Raw genomic sequence first — 21228 nt, 5'->3', positions numbered from 1 at the left:
AGATACTAAAACCTTTTTTTTTTACAATTACCTTAGTAGACTGACATTACTTGGATGTTGCCTTGCCTTGATCTATTATGAAGCTAAGACACGATCACTATAGAATGAAAAAGATGAAGAAATGATATTTTCTACATCCAAACTAGTTAAAGTTTCAAGATATGAAAAATCGAGATGACTTTTTGTATTCTTTGATTTTGCTAACTTGAAGATGCATTTTGCCTCTTAATTATAATTATAACTCTAATTGAAAAATATCATCCTATAAATTTGAATGAACAAGACAAGATTAATTTGCAAGAACTTTGTTGTTGATAACCTATTTGTTTTTTCATGTTTAAGATTCTTTATAGCTAACTCCCATAAATGCAACAACTATTCATCTTATTAAAAAAAAATCTTCTAGTTTTCACATCTCTCGACAAGCAAGAGATATTTTTTCGTAATGAAAATTATAAAAGATTATATTGAAAAACAAGATGGAAACTGAGTTTCTAGCCGCAATAGTATGATAATTCATATTAAAAGAAAATTGTGTAAATATTAATTTTGAATTTGTTAATCTCAAATCTCTTAAACAACATAGAACATTTCTTTAAGAATTTTTTTTTCAGTTGTGTTTGAATGGAAAATAAATCATTTTCTAGAAGAAAAAAATGAATTTACATTTGTGCTTTGTTAGCCTTTGAGAGAAAGCTCCAGATTGGCCCAAATTTACTCAGGCTTTATAATTGCAGCCCAAATTCTAATTGAGGGATGAAGGAGAGAAAGAAGTTGAACAAGAAAAGAAGTGACTCCATGCACTGCAACATCTTCAGCTTAAGCATGACTTGATAATAACTCACTTCTCAGCATCAGTTTGAGGGTTCCTCTGAGCAAGAACTTTCTTTGTCTTCTCAAGAACGCCAAAAAATATTGAACCACCTATTCCTATCCACAATACTCTTGGCCCAATACCCTGCAAATAGTTTTAGGCTTTTTAGAAAGCTGTATGGTTAAAAGAAAGTTAAGAATGCAAATAATGAGTAGTGTGTTAATCTAAGTTTCAAAAAATAGCATAAGCATACCTTAAAAAGAGCATTAGCTCCTTCTTCTTTAACTATTGTCCTAACACAATCACATATGCCATTGTAATGTTTTTGTGTTCCCTGAACCATCAATCTGGTTTTTATTACATCAAGTGGAGTTGTAACTGCTCCAGTTATTGCAGCTGTAAGTATTTAATTTATCATTCTCAGTTTCCAACAAAAGCCGGGCATTATATTAAGCATGGCTGAAAAGAATATACAGAAAAAAGACCGATTCGAAGCTAAATTTGGCAGTAACAATGCTGAATATAAATACAGTAACATATAAGTAGAATTTAATAGCCCGTTAATTCAGCAGCACAAGGTTGTCATGAATTTGAAGAATAGTAAACATAAATGCAGCTGAGGCACAGAAATTAATAGCGTGTTTGAGATTGTGTTGAATAAAAATGCTGCATTTTTTTGCATTCAAAGCACATTGAATGAAGGGAAGAGTGTCGTGTCGTTCCTTTCACTGCACACTTGTTTTGTTTAAAGAAATTTTATTCAAACATATTATAAGGAATTCTAAAATACTTCACTAGAAAATTTATAATCATTCTGAAGTAGAAGTACCAGCAAAAGCTCCAATCATAGCGTTCTCTGGATCATTCAGATCTCTTTTTGCCTGCAAAAAACAAGTTCAGAAACTATTGAGCACTTCAACAAGGTTCTATTGGTGGATAGAAACACAATTAGAACTGAGCAGAAAACAAAAGAGAAGCATCAAAACAATATTATTCTTAAAAAGTTTATGCACAAAGAGACATCCTAAGGAGTGAGAGAATTTTAACACAATCATGCCACAAACAATCTTAAAGATGTGAAAATTTTGTTTCTTTAAGGATGTGAACGTTTATATTCACACCAGCCAAACTACGGTTTTACATGAAACAGAATGCTTCCCATTTTAAAGATGACTTGAAATTGAAGCTTCCTTCATAAAAATACATAAAGAATAATAGGTACTTCAAATTTAAGCTTACCGCTACTTTATACCCAATACGGAGCTGTTCGTAGATGCACAATTCTAAAGCATCAAATGGTAAATCTCGCAATAAGAAAGATCCATATCCCTACAATCACTCAAAAACAAAAGTACAGGTCAAGGTAGGTAAAATAACAACCCAAGTCAGCATATATATAATACTCAAGTAGAACTTAAAATGGCAGTAAGAAAAAAAGTAAATGCATTATCATTATCCTACAACCTGCATACAACATCATATCTCATCTTTCTTATATAAACCATTGTGAACGTTCTTTTCACCAGCAAGGGAAATTGAATAAGTATTACCTACTAGAGCAATATTTTGTAGCAGAAAATATCATACGTTACCTCAAAATTGAGGAACGGCAAATTAAATGGTCATCAATGACATGAAATTAATACATACCGCAAAAAGACCTTTAAAACCCTCACTAGCAATGATAAGACGGACAGCAGATGAGGTTGATTTGAACTGACCGGTTTGTATCCTTTGCTTAACAACCTAGAAAGTCACAAAATCAATTTCAACCTCAAGGAAGCTGAAAATAATTGGCAATGTATAAAGTAAAATTACTTACCTCAGTTGGAACACGAACAAGAGAAGAAGCGGCTCCTCCAATAGCACCTGCAGCCTGTACTCAGATTAGGAATATTATCATAACAAGAATTATAATAGAAACATTGTTGCTCACAGTTCTGTGCTAGGCTAAAATACCTGTCTGCTGATCATTTAGGACAAGCTAGGTCGTTTGTAAGTTTCACATGTTTTATTTGTATTTATTGTTTACACTTTAAATTGACTCTAAATTTTGTTTGCTTACAAGAACTAAAAATAGTGCACTTCATGCCAAATGAGCAACAAAATTTTATATGTAATTTCTATCACAAATATGTATATAGGTTGTATAGGCACATATCAAACTAGAAAATCTCCTTTCAAGCCAAGTACAAGCCTAGACTCAAACTCTTTTACTGCTCAAGATGAGCTTGTGAAACTAAATGATTGACTCAAACTCTTTTACTGCTCAAGATGAGCTTGTGAAACTAAATGATTGACTCAAACTATGAAGACTGAGGTATTCAAAAAGTTGTCTACTGTCAGCACGTGCTGTAAGCCATTGTCAAATATTACTAATGATTGAAAACAAATTTTGGTAAAAATTCTTATAACTTTGCTGAATAACGAAAAAAATTTGGATATCATGGTAAGTCTATGGTTTTTGAAACAGAAAAGTTGGCCTGTAAAAGAACTACGCTCTTGAGTTTTTGGCCACGTTCGGATAGTTTTGGGTCAATTCTGGTTTGTGTATACTATGATTTAATTATCTCAACTAATTAATGCTCTAAACATTATCATGTCGATATACAAACATTAAAAGGTGAAATTTGTGACGTGCCTACATAATTTGAATAGACTATCAAATTTATCATTAAGAAAGCCAACTTACAATATGAGCCAGAGCATTTAGATTCTCAGGAAAGATCTCCAGCAATTTCTGCTTTGCTGGTTCATACACACCAATAAAAATTGCAGAAGCACTGCCAAGAGAGGAAGAATAGCCAGTTAAGCATACACTGCACATAATTAATTCAGTGGGAATATCGAAACCAGCTTTTCAGGAAAAATAACATTTGAGCAAACAATGCAATTGGAAATTTGTGAGGTGTGCCCTCCATAGTTTTAGCGGCAGAGATACAAGCTTTTAGAAACATAACTAACAGTAACTGACACCAACTAACTGTAACCAAGAGAAATATAACGCTGTACAGCAGGCTAATATACAGTACACTCGCATATAGACATAAGTGGTAAACATAAGTGTCGGTACTCTAACAGAGGTGCGAAAATGAATTTTTCAGTCATTTCTTAATCGATAAAGCTTGAAAGAAAACATTTCTTAGCTTGAGTTTCAAGACCTGTACATTATAATATCTAATTAGCTCTGATTCAAACATGTTAGTTGTTGAAGCATATTAAGAAAAAAGCAGAGAACGGGATAAAGAACACTGAAATGAATGCAGCATGAATTGAAAAGGAGGTGTATACGGAAATAAAGCCTACTCACGGTAAGGACCCTGCAAGGTTTACAGCCAATCCAGAATACAAACCTTTGAAATCAATTTTTAGTCCAGCACGAGCAACCTGATATAAATTGAAATAAGATAAAAAATCAAAAGATAGTGCTATTAAAATTAGATATGGGAGAATCAAGCCAAAACTTGACGACATACAATGAAATGAAAAATGTTAGAAGACTGCTATTCTATTAATCTTATTCCTAGGAGTTTGAAACATTGCAAGAAAGCTCTATGCATTCCTCACCAAGTGAATGTTGACCAACCAAATTAATAGATTATACACGAGCAATGAGCATAATGTGTATGTCACTAATAAAGTAAGAATTATAACATTTATAAAACTAGAACTTATATGTGAACTAACACAATGAAGCTGCACCCAAATAGGGGATACATTATTAGCATCTGACAACAGCATTTCAAGACCTACAAACAACAACTGCTGCCTCTTGTTTGACAGGTTGCGAATTGATCATTTCTCTTACTTCGTAGTCCCTGCCCTACTCCCAAACCCCACCTGATGGGTATAAACACACACGAAGTAGAATTAAAAAATTTCACTCAATACATTGAATTCACCTGTAGCCGTGTTTTGATGGTATCAATGGGGTATAAAGCTGCTTCTACAGCAACACCAGCAACACCTCCAGCAATGCAACCCTCTACAATTTTCATAAGTATGTCATACAACACAAGGATTTTCAATTTGCTACTTCTAACAACTCACAACTTTATAATATTTCACTGATCACTGTGTATGCATAAAAATGTAGCAATGTATTCATATAAGTACTTATGCATAATGCCGCCGAAAGGAAAACCAGGCTAGTCATTTCTTTAAAATCATATGTTTACAGTTTTTAATCCTTACACCAACACAATCTTGAACTGAAATCGAAAAACACTTACCATATAAAGCACGTAAATAGTCAAATTGCTTATTCTCTCCATTACTGATAGACATGAAGAACTTATCTGGATCCTTTTGAGGAGGCATCTTAAACATCAATGCAACTGCATAAACAAGTCATTTGTTCAACATAAGCAAGCAAACACACAAGCAGAAATCTCTTGAACTAAATTGACGCAACAAATTTAGATGAACAGGTAAATTAAATACAAGCATACACTCATTTCATGAACTAAATAAACTAAAAACTAGATTTAACGGTAAAAATGAAAATTGAATTTTGAGGGAAACTCAAGTTCATGATTTGATAATAGGCATAATGAATCATAAAAATGCATAAAGTTTGAGCAAAAAAGAAGTTGAACAGTGTAGGTAAATGGGTTGTAAAAAGAGTATACCAGTTGAATCGAAGTTTTGAAGCTCGTGAAGAATGTGCAGAGATCAAATATTGATCTAACGAACCAAATTCTCAGACTACAAAATTCTACGAGTGAGAAGATGCAGAAGCTTGAAACGACGAGGTTTTGAGAGGGTTTCTCTGGGTTTATACGCACGTGCAAAATCTTTAGCATTAGTTAAGGGGTGTTAAATTAACAGTTTAGTTTTTACTATTCTCCTACAAATTAAAACTCATTAATGTTTTATTTCCTTTATTTAATTTTTTTGTCAAATTATCACATTACTAAATTACTAAATTGTGTAAGTCTTCAACCCCTAAGTTATTCGTTATAGCTTGGTGTGTTCTTTGTTATAACGTGATGCATGATTCTTCCATTTTTGTTTGTAGATTTTTCATTTTGCATGTCTTTTTTTTATGTCTTTTTATCTTCCATTGTGATTAATTTTAATTTTATATTTTTTATTACAATGGCCTAGAAAGTAATTAACTTCAACCCCATACCAAGTCATACAATGAACTCACACATAATCAGAAAAAGAATCCACAATAGTGTTTTTGGGATCAAATTTGGGATGGGGGACCAAAATTGGAAGAAGTATCCTGGTGGACATATAAAAGTATTACTATGGCAATCAGCTAGGAAAACCGTAGTTCCGAATTGGGAAAGAGTCATGCAAAAACTTAAGGATATCAATGAAAATGCATGGAAAGACATGACGGAAATACCACCTCCTATGTAGACTAGATTTGCATCCTGCACTGACAGTCTTTGTGATTTGGAGGTAAATAACATGTGTGAGGCGTTCAACATGGCGATATTGGAGTACAAAGACAAGGCTATCATCACTTTGTTTGAAGGTTTAAAATATTACATAACAATTCAGATAGTGAAGCAAAAACATCTCATAAGTCGATTCAGAGGCACAATTTATCCTGAGGTGGAACAAGTAATAGAAAGGTTAAAGTGGGTAGCCGGTGGTTGGACACCAACTTGGCATGGAGATGGTGCACTCAACATCTTTAGTGTGACCAATGGTATTGACACTTTCGAGCTGAATTTACAACGATGTTACTGCGATTGTCGTAAATGGGCTCTGAGTGCATACAATGTGTTCATGTTATTGTTTGTATTTTACACAACAAGGCTGGAGTAGATCCCTTTGTGTCACCATATTATAGGTAAATGTTTTGATCAAAAAGTGATGTGCATTATGAATTCTCAACTGTTGTTGTTAAACTGAACTAAGTGTATTGTTGTTGAACTGAACTGCACTAAATGTATTGTTGCTGAACTGAAATGCACTAAGTGTATTTTTGCTGAAATGAACTAAACTTATTGTATCATTGCTGGACTGATATGAATTTATTGTATTATGAACTGAACATACTGAACTAAGTATACTTATGCTGAAACTGAAATGTCTTTGTGTTACATTATGAATTGAACATACTTATTGTGTATCGTACCTGTACTGAAACTGAATTGTCTTTGTGCTACATAATGTTTCAAGAAATCACACTTCGAGGCAACTTATTCGTACATTGTGCTGCCATCTAATGGCCCAAGACTCTGGCATGCATCAAATGGGGGAAAAATTAATCCCCCAGTTATAAGAAGGGCACCGGGTAGACCTAAGAAGAAAATAAACAATGCTAATGATGAACCAACTTCAAGCAATGTATTACCAAAAAAACTTTATCACTATTAAGTGTAAAAATTGTTAGATTTTAGGACACAATTCAAGAACCTACAAAGGGGAAATAATGACGGATCGACAATTAGCGAAAGGTAGTAACAAGGTTACCAAGGCTAAGAAGCAAAGGAAGGCATCAACAAAAGAATCAACCACTATGTTGACACAAGGATCACAAGCTCCCCATACACAAGAAAATAATTCATAGAACCTGTTGTCAAATGTCCTTTTTTTGTGTAGTGGTATTGGCTACTTTAGAATTAGGTTGACTATTTGTTGTAATGGTATTGGCTACTTTAGAATCAGGTTGACTGTTTTGTATAATGGATCACATGTTTATTATGAAACATACTATGACTCTTTGTAATTCACCATCTATTAATGAAGTATTAGTGTTTTCTCACATAGTATACAATGAGTTTACAATGACAACATCATTATGCACCATTTTTACATTACTACTTAACTTCATTCAAATACCATTTAACATTACAACTTAACACATTACAACTTAACACCATTAGACAGAATACAACAATATAACATTTAAAATTATGCATCAGTAAATATAACATTTAAAATTACAAATTTGTTCTACTTCATTATTGGTAGTAACCTTAGTAAATAGAATACAACAAATATGCATCAGTAAATAGAATAACAACATCACTTCATTACAATATAACATTTAAAATTACAAATTTATTCCATTACAATAAAACCTCATTGCAATACACTGATAGTAACATTACACTGATAGTAACATTACAACAAATTACAGTACAACAAAACCTCATTGCAATACACTGATAGTAACATTCTAACATCAACACAATTTGTTCAACAAAATTACATCAAATTTTTTGTGATCAGTATGATGATCAAAACTCGGGATAAAACCAAAGCAATAACTAAAATCTTGATCTTCTTTTTGAATTGGACATCAATCTTCTTAGCTAAACCATCATTCTTCTTCAATTCATTAACCTTCTTCAAAAGTGAGTTAATCACTTCATGTGAACGGTATGAAATTTTCACATCATACCATTCAAAAAATGAACTTCCTTTCCTTCCTTGGAGCTGGATAATACAAAAAACATGTGAAATTTAGGGATTTAGAAGATGAGCATACAAACTAACAATTAGGGATTTTAGATATACCTTGTACAATCCACATCCATAAAACCTTCGTGCTGGATTCTGAGATGTTCACGCAGTCACAAGAGGTGAATCCAATCCACAATAATAGTGCATCATTCTCCTCCTAGAATAAGAAGAAGAACTTGATATTTGCACAGACTCAAAACCCATAATAGCTTGAAACACTTTTAACGATTGAAACAAGAATAGGGTTGAAACAAATGGGGGAAACTGAGATGTGAAACTGAGATATGAAACAAAGAAGATGACAAACTCCATGTGAAACAAAGAAGATGGGAACGTGTTATGCAACAAAGAACATAGGGCAACAAAGAACATCAGTTATAAATATAACATTTAAATTAAATAATTATTTTGTGTTAATTAATGACCTGCCATAAATAATATGACATGTTGTTAAAAAAATCACATCAATGTTTTTTGGATCAAATTTGGAATGGGTCCAAAACTGTTTAAAAACAAAATGGGAGGATCAAAACTATGAGTAGACAAAAACGGTAATTTAGCATAAATAAAAATAGGAAAGATGAGATAAGACAAAAAGATTATATATTTTCTCTCATTTCTCTAAGCATATTCATTATTATATCCATAACTAAATTATAAAATACTTCATCATGTCTCAAATACAAATAAAATTGTATTTTTCAAATTCATCTAATAGAGTAGATATATTATTTAATAAATTATATATAAGCTTGTAACTTGGGCTATCACTAAACTCAAATAATTTTCCCTCTCATCCCCTCCATGCACAAAGAGTCGTCTCACATGACCATAATTTAGAAGGTTCATTATTAATTATCACAACAACAATCAATGTGAAAAATCAATTCAAGCTTTCCTGTAAAAAATATTTAATTGTTCCATCAATATTTCTTAATCCAAATTAATTAACTCTCTCTATTTACATTATCTGTCCCACATGACCATAATTTAAGCGGCCCGTTATTAACTATCACAATAGCAATCAATGTGAAAACTCAATTCAATCCTTAGTGCATAAAAATCTTTCGTTCTTCCACCAATATTTCTTATTCCAAATTAATTAACTCTCTATTTACATGACCATAAATTACGAGGCCCATTATTAATTATCACAACATCAATCAATATGAAAAATCAACTTAATTCTTACTGCACAAATTTTTTTGTTGTTCCATCAATAGTTCTTATTCCATATTAGTTAACTATCTCTATTTACATTAAACTTTTTTATATATATCTACATACTCATTCTCATCTTCACTACTATAACTCAACAAGAACTGCAAAACTCTATCGATTTTAAAACTGAACAGTGATACAATTGATTCGATTCTTGTACTCCAGTGTTTGAAATGTTCTTTTTATTCTGTAAAAAACACATACGTCTTCCTCGGTCCTTTCTTAATTTTGTAAGCATATAGATATATCCATTTTTGCAAGCATATATATGTTTATCTTTAATATTATAGTTTGCAAACATATAAATATAAATATTTTAAATCAGGTTGGATCTTTGGTTTTAGCAAATATATGAATCGTTTTGTGTGAATAAATATGTCGTATTTTGTGTTGTTACTACGTGTAAAATCAGTATATTATTTGGACGATTATTAGCTATATTATGGTATTATTATTTTTTATAACATGTAATAGTTGTATTTTGTCAACCAATACACATACTAATATTTTATTTTTAATTCTTATAACTCCATTAGTCCTGTTCCAATTATTGATGAAGACAAACATGTAAGTGATTTGCGAATAAAATATTGTATCTATCATCTTGAATACAATAACAATGATGTAAGTATATTCTTCTATCAACTTATCAAGTTATATACTAGCTAAAGTTTATATATGTTGGTAATAATATGGGAATTTTATACAGGATGCTGTAATTTTACCACGACTGTTTGTGGAGGATTTCAAGAATGAAGTTTATCGATATGTTAATTTAATTGATCAAAAACACAATGAGTTTGAAGTCTTAGTTGAACGGGTTAAAGACGATGTCTATTTTAGACGTGGTCGGGCTGCTTTGCGTGACTTCTTTAGAATTCGATTTGGTGCTTGGATTTTTCTTTTATACTTTGCCATGGACAATTTGGAATTATTTTGAAAGATCACTTTTACCTATTTATAGAACCTCCTGATTTTAACCCTCCTAAGAAATTTAAAATAGACAAGACAAAAATCCCTTTTGAATTTGTTGATAGTCTGAAAACAATAAAAGAACATGCATTTCAACATGATGGTATGAATTTTCAATGGAATGTCAACTATGACTTCTTGTTAACTGATATCTAGCATATCACATGTATATATATTTAATGGCTTTCCCTTTTATATCCTTATAGTGTGGCTAATGTAATATAAATAGTCAATCACATTCTATTTTACACAGTTAGTTTTTCAATAACAAACTTTCTGTTATCTTCTTCTTCTTCTTCTTCTTCTTGGATAATCCTTGTTTTCCATCTTCTCCATATGAGCATCACTGCAATCTGTTTTCCCACTGCACTGTTTCATATGGACCTTGATATGGTATCAGAGCCTCACCAGCACTGGTAGCCATTGCCCTTCCCCAACCCACTGCATTTCTGGTCTTTTTTTTTTACAGATTCTTGATTCCTCCGAATCTCGGTTTCCATGGCTAACCAGAGCTTCACCGATTTTTCCACAAATTCGTCGAATCTGTATTACCTGCATCTGAATGAAAATCCATCAATTGTCCTCGTTACACCTCTTGATGATAAAAATTATCATACTTGGGCGAGATCGATGCACATTGCGTAATCTCTAAGAACAAGGATAAGTTCGTCGACGGTACACTCACAAAACCTCCTGTTTCTGATCTCCTATACGCCTCATGGATTCGGTGCAACACAATGGTTCTGGCATGGATTCACCGTTCTATTTCTGAATCTATTGCTAAGTCTGTGTTGTGGATCGAAAGCGTAGCTGGCGTATGAAAGAATTTGCAGCTCCGTTTTTCACAAGGTGATATTTTCCGCATTTCAGATATTCAAGAAGATTTATACAAATTTCGTCAAGGTTCCCTTAATGTTTCAAACTATTTCATTCAATTGAAGGTCATGTGGGATGAACTCGAGAATTATCGTCCCGTTCTAGCATGTTCTTGCGCAATACCGTGTTCTTGTGGTGCCATTGATTCAATCAAAAATTACAGAGAGCAAGATTATGTTATCAGGTTTCCTAAAGGATTGAATGAAAAGTTTACACATTCCAAATCCCAAATAATAATGATGCAGCCCCTTCCCACCATTGACAAAGCCTTTTCATTGGTGATTCAACAAGAAAGGGAGATAAACTATGCAGGATCATCCATGGCCATTCCCACTGTTTCAACCGTCGAAGAAGCAACTGTATTTCAACTTCAAAGTTCTCATTCAGCACATGCTAATGGCAAGAATGGTCAATTTTTCAGAGGCAAGCCACAAGGTGGAGCTCGAGGACACAATCGTGTTTGCACACATTGTGGGAGAACTAATCACACAGTTGAGACCTGTTTCCTCAAGCATGGATATCCACCTGGCTTCAAAGGCAAAGGTAAAAACCAATCTTCTAATACTTCAAATCAGAATGTTGTTGCATCCGTTCATGCAGGGCCAGACGAATCTCAACCAAGTTTTGGTTTTACACAAGATCAATACAACAATATTTTGGCCTTAATCCAACAGTCCCAACTCACACCTCAAGCCAACTCCATATCCTCATCCCCATTTGGCCTAAATTCTCATGCTTACAATGATCATGGTAAGAACCCTAATCTATGGATATTTGATACTGGTGCAACAGACCATATTGCAAATGACTTAGCTTCCTTTGAATCATATAAACACATAATTCCAGTCCATGTTAGTTTACCAGATAGTTCTCAAATTATTGCTTATATGTCTGGTAGCATAGTTTTATCTCCCACCCTCACTCTTCATAATGTCCTCTACATTCCCACTTTCCATGTCAACTTACTCTCCATTGCTAAACTTGTCAATAGCAATGATTGTCATGTTAACTTCACTGCTAATTCTTGTACCATTCTGCAGAACCATTCCAAGGCAGTGATTGGTATAGCTAACCTGCAAAGAGGACTGTATGTACTTGATGCTACTCCTCAATCACAAGCCCTTCATTTCCAATGTTGCTTCCTCTTGTAATCTTTGGCACATAAGATTAGGCCACATATCTAATGATGGTTTAAAATAGATTTCCAAAGCTTTCCCTTTTATCCCTCATGTACACAATAATACTCCATGTGATTCTTGTCATTTTGGCAAACAAAAGAAACTTTCATTTCCTAACAGCACTACTGTTACTTCCTTTCCTTTTGAAATACTACATGCTGACTTATGGGGGCCTTTTGCCACCACCTCTACATTGGGACATATATATTTTTTAACCTTGGTTGATGATTATACTAGGTATACATGGACTATATTCCTCAAAACCAAAGATCAAACAAAGAATAGCTTAATACAGTTTATAGCATACATTGAGACTCAATTCAAAACTTCCTTAAAATGCCTTAGATCTGACAATGGAAGCGAGTTTATAGCCCTTACTAATTACCTTCTATCTAAAGGTATCATTCACCAAAATTCATGCGTTGAAACACCCCAACAGAATGGGGTAGTAGAGAGGAAGCACCAACACATATTAAATGTAGCTAGAACCCTTTTGTTTCACTCTTCAATTCCATTAAACATGTGGAATTTCTGTATCCACATGCTATACATCTCATAAACCGCCTTCCTACTCCCCTACTGCAACTCAAAAGTCCTTATGAATTGCTACATAAACATCCTCCCATTCTCATTCACTTAAAAGCCTTTGGATGTTTAAGCTATGCTACTTCATTACAAGCTCACAGAACCAAATTTGCACACAGAGCTAGAAAAGCTGTTTTTCTTGGTTTCAAGGAAGGGACTAAGGGATATATTCTCTATGATTTACAACACCATAATATCTTTGTGTCTAGACATGTAGTTTTTTATGAAACATACTTCCCCTTTAAAACCCCTAATACATCTGCACCTGAACCTGAAAACACAACTCTCATGGCCTGTCCCACCTATGATGATCCACCTATCCAACCTATTTCCTCTTCCATAACTCATGACAGGATTTCACCTCAACCCCGTATACAGCCTGTTGTTGATACACCTCAGCAGTTGGTAATTAATGACCAGTCCCACATTAGTCCAAACTTACAACCTGTCATGAATGACCAGTCCCACATCAGTCCAAACTTACAACCTGTCATGAATGACTTTTCACAAATGTCTCACTCTAGCACTTTGTTGGATGCACATAGGTCTGATAATCAAACTATTCCTATCATAACTTCTTTAACACCTTTATCTTTACCTAATGGATAATCCCATGTTTGCCCTGCTACAACTGTTTCCTCTACTGTACCCACCACAACACAACAGCCTGCTACCACTGAAGAACCACATGTTCCCTTACCTGAACCAGAGCCAGAAACTAATGCTGAAATGTTACATAATCGAAATTTTACTAGAGTTTCTCATCCTCCAAGTTATCTTGCAAATTACCATTGTTATAACACCATACATCATTCTCCTATCTCTCTTAAAACCAAACCAAAACTTTCCACTGTTGCATATCCCTTATCCTCTGTGTTGACTTATGATCATTGTTCTCCCTCTTATAAACACTATTGCCTTGCCATATCCTCTCATGTTAAACCAAAGACCTTTAACCAAGCCAATAAACATGACTGTTGGAAGAAGGCAATGGATGCAGAGTTGATTGCCCTTGAGGAAAACCATACTTGGCAGATTGTTGATCTACCTCATGGAAAAACACCCATAGGATGCAAATGGGTTTATAAAATCAAGCATAAGGCAGATGGCTCCATTGAAAGATTTAAAGCCAGACTGGTGGCAAAGGGGTATACACAAATGGAGGGTATTTATTACTTTGACACATTCTCTCCTGTAGCCAAGATTACTACAGTCAGAGTTCTTTTATCATTAGTTGTTGTTAAAGGTTGGCACTTAGAACAGCTAGATGTGAACAATGTTTTCCTTCATGGTGATTTACATGAAGAGGTATATATGACTCTCCCTCCTGGTTTATCTGGATATGATGAATCTAAGGTGTGCAAACTGTTGAAGTCTTTATATGGCCTCAAACAGGCCAGCAGGCAATGGTATTCCAAACTATCCACTTTCCTTATTTCTCTTGGATACATACAATCTCAGGCTGACCATTCCCTTTATGTTAAGAAATTCAAACATGAATTCATTGCACTATTGGTCTATGTAGATGATGTGGTATTGGCAGGTAATAACTTGTCTGAAATGCAACAGGTCAAACACCTCTTGAATCAAAAGTTTCGAATTAAAGATCTTGGTCAGCTACGTTTCTTTTTAGGATTTGAGATTGCTAGATCCCCTACTGGAATTTTTCTTAATCAAAGAAAATATGTTCTTGAACTCTTGGAAGATGCTGGCCTCTTGGCAGCAAAACCTTTTGTAGTTCCTTTCAACCCAACCTTGAAATTATCAGTTGATGAAGGCAATGTGTTAGAAGACCCTTCTGTATATATAAGGTTAATTGGCAGGTTGATTTATCTCACCAACTCCCGCCCTGACATTGCATTTGTTGTACAACATGTGAGTCAATATGTATCCAAGCCACGTGCTCCTCATTATCAGGTTGCCATTCAAATTCTCAGGTACCTCAAATATGTCCCAGCCAAAGGCATTTTCTTCTCCTCCAATAACAAATTACAGCTTTTTGGCTTTGCTGATTCTGACTGGGCTAGATGCCCTAATACCAGGAAATCAGTAACTGGATACTGTGTTATGTTAGGCTCCTCTTTATTATGCTGGAAATCCAAAAAAGCAACACACGGTTTCTCGTTCTTCCACTGAGGCTGAGTATCGTGCGTTAGCTTCTATCACTTGTGAATTACAATGGTTACATTTCCTATTTCAAGATTTCCTGGTTCAATTTGAGCAGCCTGCATCTGTGTTTTGTGACAGTAAGTCTGCAGTTTACTTAGCGCATAATCCTACGTTTCATGAACGTAGCAAACACATTGAATTGGATTGTCACGTCATACAGGAAAAGATCAATTCAAAAATTATTCATCTTCTTCCTATTTCGACACATAACCAGTTAGCAGATATTTTTACTAAACCTCTTCATTCACCATCCTTGAAGAACAGTTTGGTCAAGTTGGGAGTTTGTACCATCCACTGCCCAACTTGAGGGGGGCTATTAACTGATATCTACATATCACATGTATATATATTTAATGGCTTTTCCTTTTATATCCTTATAGTGTGGATAATGTAATATAAATAGCCAATCACATTCTGTTTTACACAGTTAGTTTTTCAATAACAAACTTTTTGTTATCTTCTTCTTCTTCTTCTTCTTCTTCTTGGATAATCCTTGTTTTCCATCTTCTCCATATGAACATCACTGCAATCTGTTTTCCCACTGCACTGTTTCATATGGACCTTGATACTTCTAATCAACACAAAGTGTATGCCACTATTATGACAAGAGTAAATGAAAACAAGCATGGTGTTTTTTTCTTTATGGTTATGAGGGAACAAACAGACATTTATTTGGAGGGCAGTCGCAGTTGCTTTAAGATCAAAGGGTGAGATAGTTATAATAGTTGCGTCAAGTGGGATTTTTGCACTATTAATACCCGAAGGTAGAACATCACATTCAAGGTTTTGCATTCCTCTAAATGTTGACGATTTTTCAACATGTTCTATAAAACCAAAAACTCCATTGGAATATTTAATATCAAAGACAAATCTAATCATATGGGACGAGGCACCTGTGATGCACATACATTGCTTTAAAGTTGTGGATCAAACTCTTAGAGATATCTTGTCATCTGATAAGAAAGAAAATAAATTCCTTCCTTTTGGTTCAAAAATTGTTGTTTTTGGTGGAGATTTCAGACAAATTCTACCAGTAATACCCAAAGGTACTAGACAGGAAGTCGTGTTTGCTACCATTAATTCTCTTCCTCTTTGAAATTTTTGCGAGGTTCTTACGCTAACTAAAAGTATGAGCCTTTTATCTGGTGTTTCAAGTTCAGAATTTGAACAAAGAAAGTTATTTTCTGAATAGGTGTTGGGAGTTGGTGATGGAATTATTGGAGAAAGTAATGATGTGGACATAATTCTTGATATCCCTGATGATTTACTAATTCGAAGTACTAGTGATCCTCTTGCTGCTATTGTCAACTGCACATATCCCAATATTTTAGAAAACATGAATGACATATCATATTTCCAAAATAAAGAAATATTAGCTCCTAAAAATTCAATTATAGATACTATTAATGATTATATGTTGGATTTAATAGCAGGCGAAGAGAAAACATATTTGAGTTATGATACTCCTTATTCACACAACGTAGACGACAATGCAGTAGATGATGTACACACTCTAGAATATTAAGACATAATTAGTGCATTAGGACTTCCAAATCACAAGTTGAAATTGAAAGTGGGAGTTCTAGTTATGTTACTAAGAAATATAGATCAGAAATTGAGATTATGTAATGGAACTAGGTTGATTATAACAAGGATGAGAAAATACATACTTAAAGGAAAAGTTATTACAGGAAGTAATATCAGTGAGAAAGTGTTTATCCCAAGATTGTCTCTTACGCCATCTGATGTAAGAATTCCAATCAAGTTTCAACATAGGTAATTTTTGTGAATGGTTCCTAACAATTGATTTCATTTTGGGATTAGTCTCTAATGTTAAATTTCCTTTAAAAAAAAGATGATGTGGCTAATGTAGTTAACGTGACATTTTTTTTTATTTTCTATTTGTTTAGTCTCTATAATTCCACGCAAGTGTTTTTTTTTGTCTTAAATCTTAGAAGGCAAAAATTCAAAATTTAGTCCCAAGAGTGATCAAACCCATGACTTGTGCAATTACAACGGATTGTCTTTCTACTAGGACAACCAATCCATTTAATTACTACATTGCAATATTAATATATATTAATAAGTGCTTCAATATTTAATAAATTACTTAATATTTCAACTTTGAATGATAAATTAGTTTATTAAAGATTAAATAATTATTAAATATTTAGTTTATTAAATATTTGGTCTACTATTTAGTTTATTAAATATTCCGTCTATTAATAGTTGAAATATTAATAGCTGAAATATTATCACTAAAATTGAATTTTGGATACAATTTTCAAAACTAGTCAAATAATTCCGACCTTGTTTAATTTAATGTTGTTCGATTCATCTCGCCACACTTTATTTTGGTTATTGAATTGTTTGGAAAGCTTTGGTTCAATTCATTAACTAAAAAGAATGGTTTGGTTATTTAACGACATATTGTTTCAATTCTCGGTTCAATTCGGTTCTCTGTTTTTTAACAATCCTAATCATCATGCCTCACCCAAGAACTATTAGACCCAGGATTATTAACCACACTATGGAGAACGGAAATTGCAAAAGGTAGAGTCGAGGTTACACCACACCTCACCTCTTCACCAAACATAATTGCATGCAACTTAAAAACCAAATTGCATAAAATGAGATTGGTGGCCTTCACTTCCTAATTGGTATAATCATCTCCTTGGAATTCTCTTAACCAAATTGCATGTGGCCCCTTCAGAGTGGGATAACCCTCTTGAAACCACTCATGTGGTTATCAAGGAGATTCCTTCAAGTGGTTGTAATATCATGGTTTTTAATTAAATATTTTATTTAATTATTGAAGTATTTATGTGTGTTATTTGTGTTATTTTGGTGTTTTTGAGGGATTTTGGAGTATTTAAGTAATTTAATAATTACTGGGAATATAGAGTTTGAGAGTAGAAAAATAAAATAAGATTAAATTATCAGAGATAATTTATATTTTTATAATAATTATTTAAGTGCATTTTTTATTTAAATAAAATAATAGTGTGACATTAGAAAAAATATTTTTTTTTAGAATAAAATAGAAATTAAGATTTCACGTTAGAAATTCACACTTAGAGGAGAGTGGAAGTGTGAGGGATGTAAAATCCAATTGGGATATTTAGTTTAGTATAAATTATAGAAGTGATAGACACAAGTAGGGTAACGTGAAAAAAATTAGAAAATTGAAAAACTGTCAATATGAAGGTTTGAAATACGCAGAGTTGGAGAGTAATTCTCCTAAGAACATGAAGGTTTGACTAGAAATCTTCAATTTTTGAGGTAGGGGGTTTCCTTATTGATTGATCAATTGGGCAGCCAGATGGTACATGTTCCTTATACTCCCATCAGTGCCATGGATAATGCTTTATTTCCCCTATTTCTTACTATTTATGAATTGTTTGGTCAAATAAGATTTGGGTAAAACCTTATTGGCACGACCGATGAATTTTGTGGTTTTGTTTTGTTTGAGTTGCTCTAAAGACCAAAGGGAATTTGGGACAAATCTCCTACGCTAAATAAAGTGTTATTCTTTGTAGGTTTAACAATTTTTGTTGTTGATTGTGATTCTATTACTGTGAAATTTTGCATATATTAGTGATCATATTTTAGAGTTTTGGATTTTGTCTGTAAATTTGAGCTACCCTATTTGTTCGTGTTGTTTTACCAAATTTATTTTTGTAGAAACCTTATGATGTGTATTCCCAAATATTTCTAAGGACCTAACTATGTGTTTTCCCTAAAATTTTCCAAATATCAGAAAACAAAATTTTCTTAAAATTGATTTTTTTTAACGAAACAATAGAAAATTTGAGTAGGGGTTGTATGGATGGGGTTGTACGACTGATGCTATACGGAGAGGTTGTACTGAGAGGATGTATGACAGGGATGTACGACAGGGTTGTACGATTGGGGCTGTACGGGGCAAATGTTGGAGGCAGGTGACGGTTTTCGAGTTTGAGAGTTAGTTTGGCGAAATTTGAGCAATTTTCTTGTCAGTAACCTTTTTGATAAGTTGAGGCAAAATCATTATTTTAGAGTTAATTTTATTATTATTTTGAGTGAAACCGTCAGTCTCTAAGGAATTCAGTAAACTTATCACTTATGAAAACTGTCAGTGGGACATTTTCGAGTACTTTGAATACTCAATGGTCATCCTAGAGTTGTCAAATTTTTTTATCGAGTTGTTTAGTGTTCCCTTGAGAACTCCCTGGAACTATTTAAATTATTTTGAGAGTTGAGAGATGTTATGAGCGGTTTTTGAACTTTTTGAGAACTCTTTTGAGTTATAAATAATATAATAAAGTTTCAAGATTTTTGAGCAATCTTTGACGTCGATAACATTTTGGGAACCTTAGGCTCACTTTCGAGTAAATTGAGTTAAACTGTCAGCCCTTATAGTTGGTAGAGTTATCACTTGTGAAGAGTTGCCTTTAGAGCACTTTTGAATACTTTAGAGTACTTTTAGGATACTCTAGAGTCATTTTGAGAAATGAGAGGTATTAAGTTGTTTTTGAGTTTTTTTGAGAATTCTGATGAGTTGTGACTAAGATAATAAAATTTTGACAAATTTTGACGAATTAGAGTTTTTTTTAGTAATAAGATAACTTTAATTTTTTTGATGAAAAATAAATATATTTTAAAAATTGTATTTCTGGAGATTAGTAATTTGAAAGGATTATAGTGACAACCTGTGATTGACGATTTTAGAGATTAATAACCCGAAGGGATTACAGTGACAGCATGTGATTGACAACATATTTGTTCAAGATTGAAACCTTATGATGATGATGTTTTTTTATGACAATGATGATGATGTTATTATGATGATGATGTTATTATGATGATGATGTCTTTATGATTGATGATTTGCATGCTTACTTTTATTCATGGTCATGCATGCATATATTTTAAAGTTAGGTATAACTTCGGTCTAGTGATGATCTAGTTCATAGAGAGACTATGATAGTCCCACATCTAGAGAGAGACACGATTCAAGAGGAATTGGAGACATGGGCCATCAGTAATACACCTTTGACCCCAAAAACCGGGTACCACATGCATTTTTGATGAAGGAGTTGGTGGTATTAGCATTTGCATCAGTATTTGAGCTTTGATTGTGTTTTATTTGAATGATGTGTTTGTGATTATCGATATTTACCATCATGTTGCTAAATTTTATCGTTATCATTTGTAAGGTGTATTCTCACCTTTTTCTTGTTTGTTTTGTTGCCTTTGTGCAATTGTTGTACAAATAATCGGCAAGCGTAGTCACTTATGAGTGGAAGACGACCTTGGAGCTTTCTTCATTTATTTTATATTTATTGCTATTTTAGTCGGTTTTATCTGCTCTAGTTATAACATTGGGAACATATGCATTATTTGTTTTGAGTTTTCATTTGGAGTTTATATTTGTTAAGTGATTGTTTTAATTTATTATTTGATGTTATGAGGATTATTCAAGTTTCTACTACGAGTTTAAAGTTTTTTTATGAAGTGCATGTTTTGTTTTGAGTAACACCCTAATTAGTGAAAAATATCTCTTATATTAAGAGTTGGGGTTTAGGATGTTACATGAGAAGCCTTTTGAAACCACTCATGTGGTTCTTAATGAGATTCCTTCTAATGAAGTTATATCAGGTTCGACTTCATATCTTTCACAAAACATTATCTCTTTATGTTTTATTATGATGTTGATGGCAAAGTCTTCCCAAGATTGGAGTAACTCTCCTTCGAAGTTCACGGGAATGTGAATTCTTTCCCATTCCATAAAACTCTTCTAAAGCTGTATATGCCTCTGATATCTCTTTCATTTTCCTTTCACCAAATCTACTTTTTCTTGGCTACTTAGGCCACTTCACATCTCTCCTTAGACGAACTTCCTTCACCTAATCTCTTTTCTTTGGATATGTCTTTGTCTTGGTTGGGGAACCTTAACATTATTCCTTTGTGGACCATGTCTTTATGTTGTATGCATTC

General features: G+C 33.3%; 1 protein-coding gene and 1 pseudogene across 1 annotated transcript; one reads left to right on the top strand and one right to left on the bottom strand.

Moving 5' to 3' along the window:
• Positions 1 to 521: 521 nt before the first annotated feature.
• Positions 522 to 5614, bottom strand: LOC127096783 (S-adenosylmethionine carrier 1, chloroplastic/mitochondrial). The gene is made up of 11 exons (XM_051035325.1): positions 5446 to 5614; positions 5047 to 5151; positions 4717 to 4799; positions 4125 to 4201; positions 3507 to 3597; positions 2637 to 2690; positions 2465 to 2560; positions 2054 to 2143; positions 1644 to 1695; positions 1068 to 1210; positions 522 to 958 (listed from the first exon to the last, which is right to left on the bottom strand). Exons 2-11 carry the CDS (start codon positions 5141 to 5143, stop codon positions 842 to 844), a joined length of 900 nt encoding a protein of 299 aa, XP_050891282.1. The 5' UTR covers positions 5144 to 5151; positions 5446 to 5614; the 3' UTR covers positions 522 to 841.
• A 10235-nt stretch (positions 5615 to 15849) lies between these two features.
• LOC127095991 (uncharacterized) lies at positions 15850 to 17029 on the top strand (annotated as a pseudogene).
• Positions 17030 to 21228: the final 4199 nt, after the last annotated feature.

Source organism: Lathyrus oleraceus, chromosome 6 (genome assembly GCF_024323335.1).
Source record: "Lathyrus oleraceus cultivar Zhongwan6 chromosome 6, CAAS_Psat_ZW6_1.0, whole genome shotgun sequence".
Taxonomy (NCBI): domain Eukaryota; kingdom Viridiplantae; phylum Streptophyta; class Magnoliopsida; order Fabales; family Fabaceae; genus Lathyrus; species Lathyrus oleraceus.
This window is presented reverse-complemented; position numbering and strand designations above follow the sequence as displayed.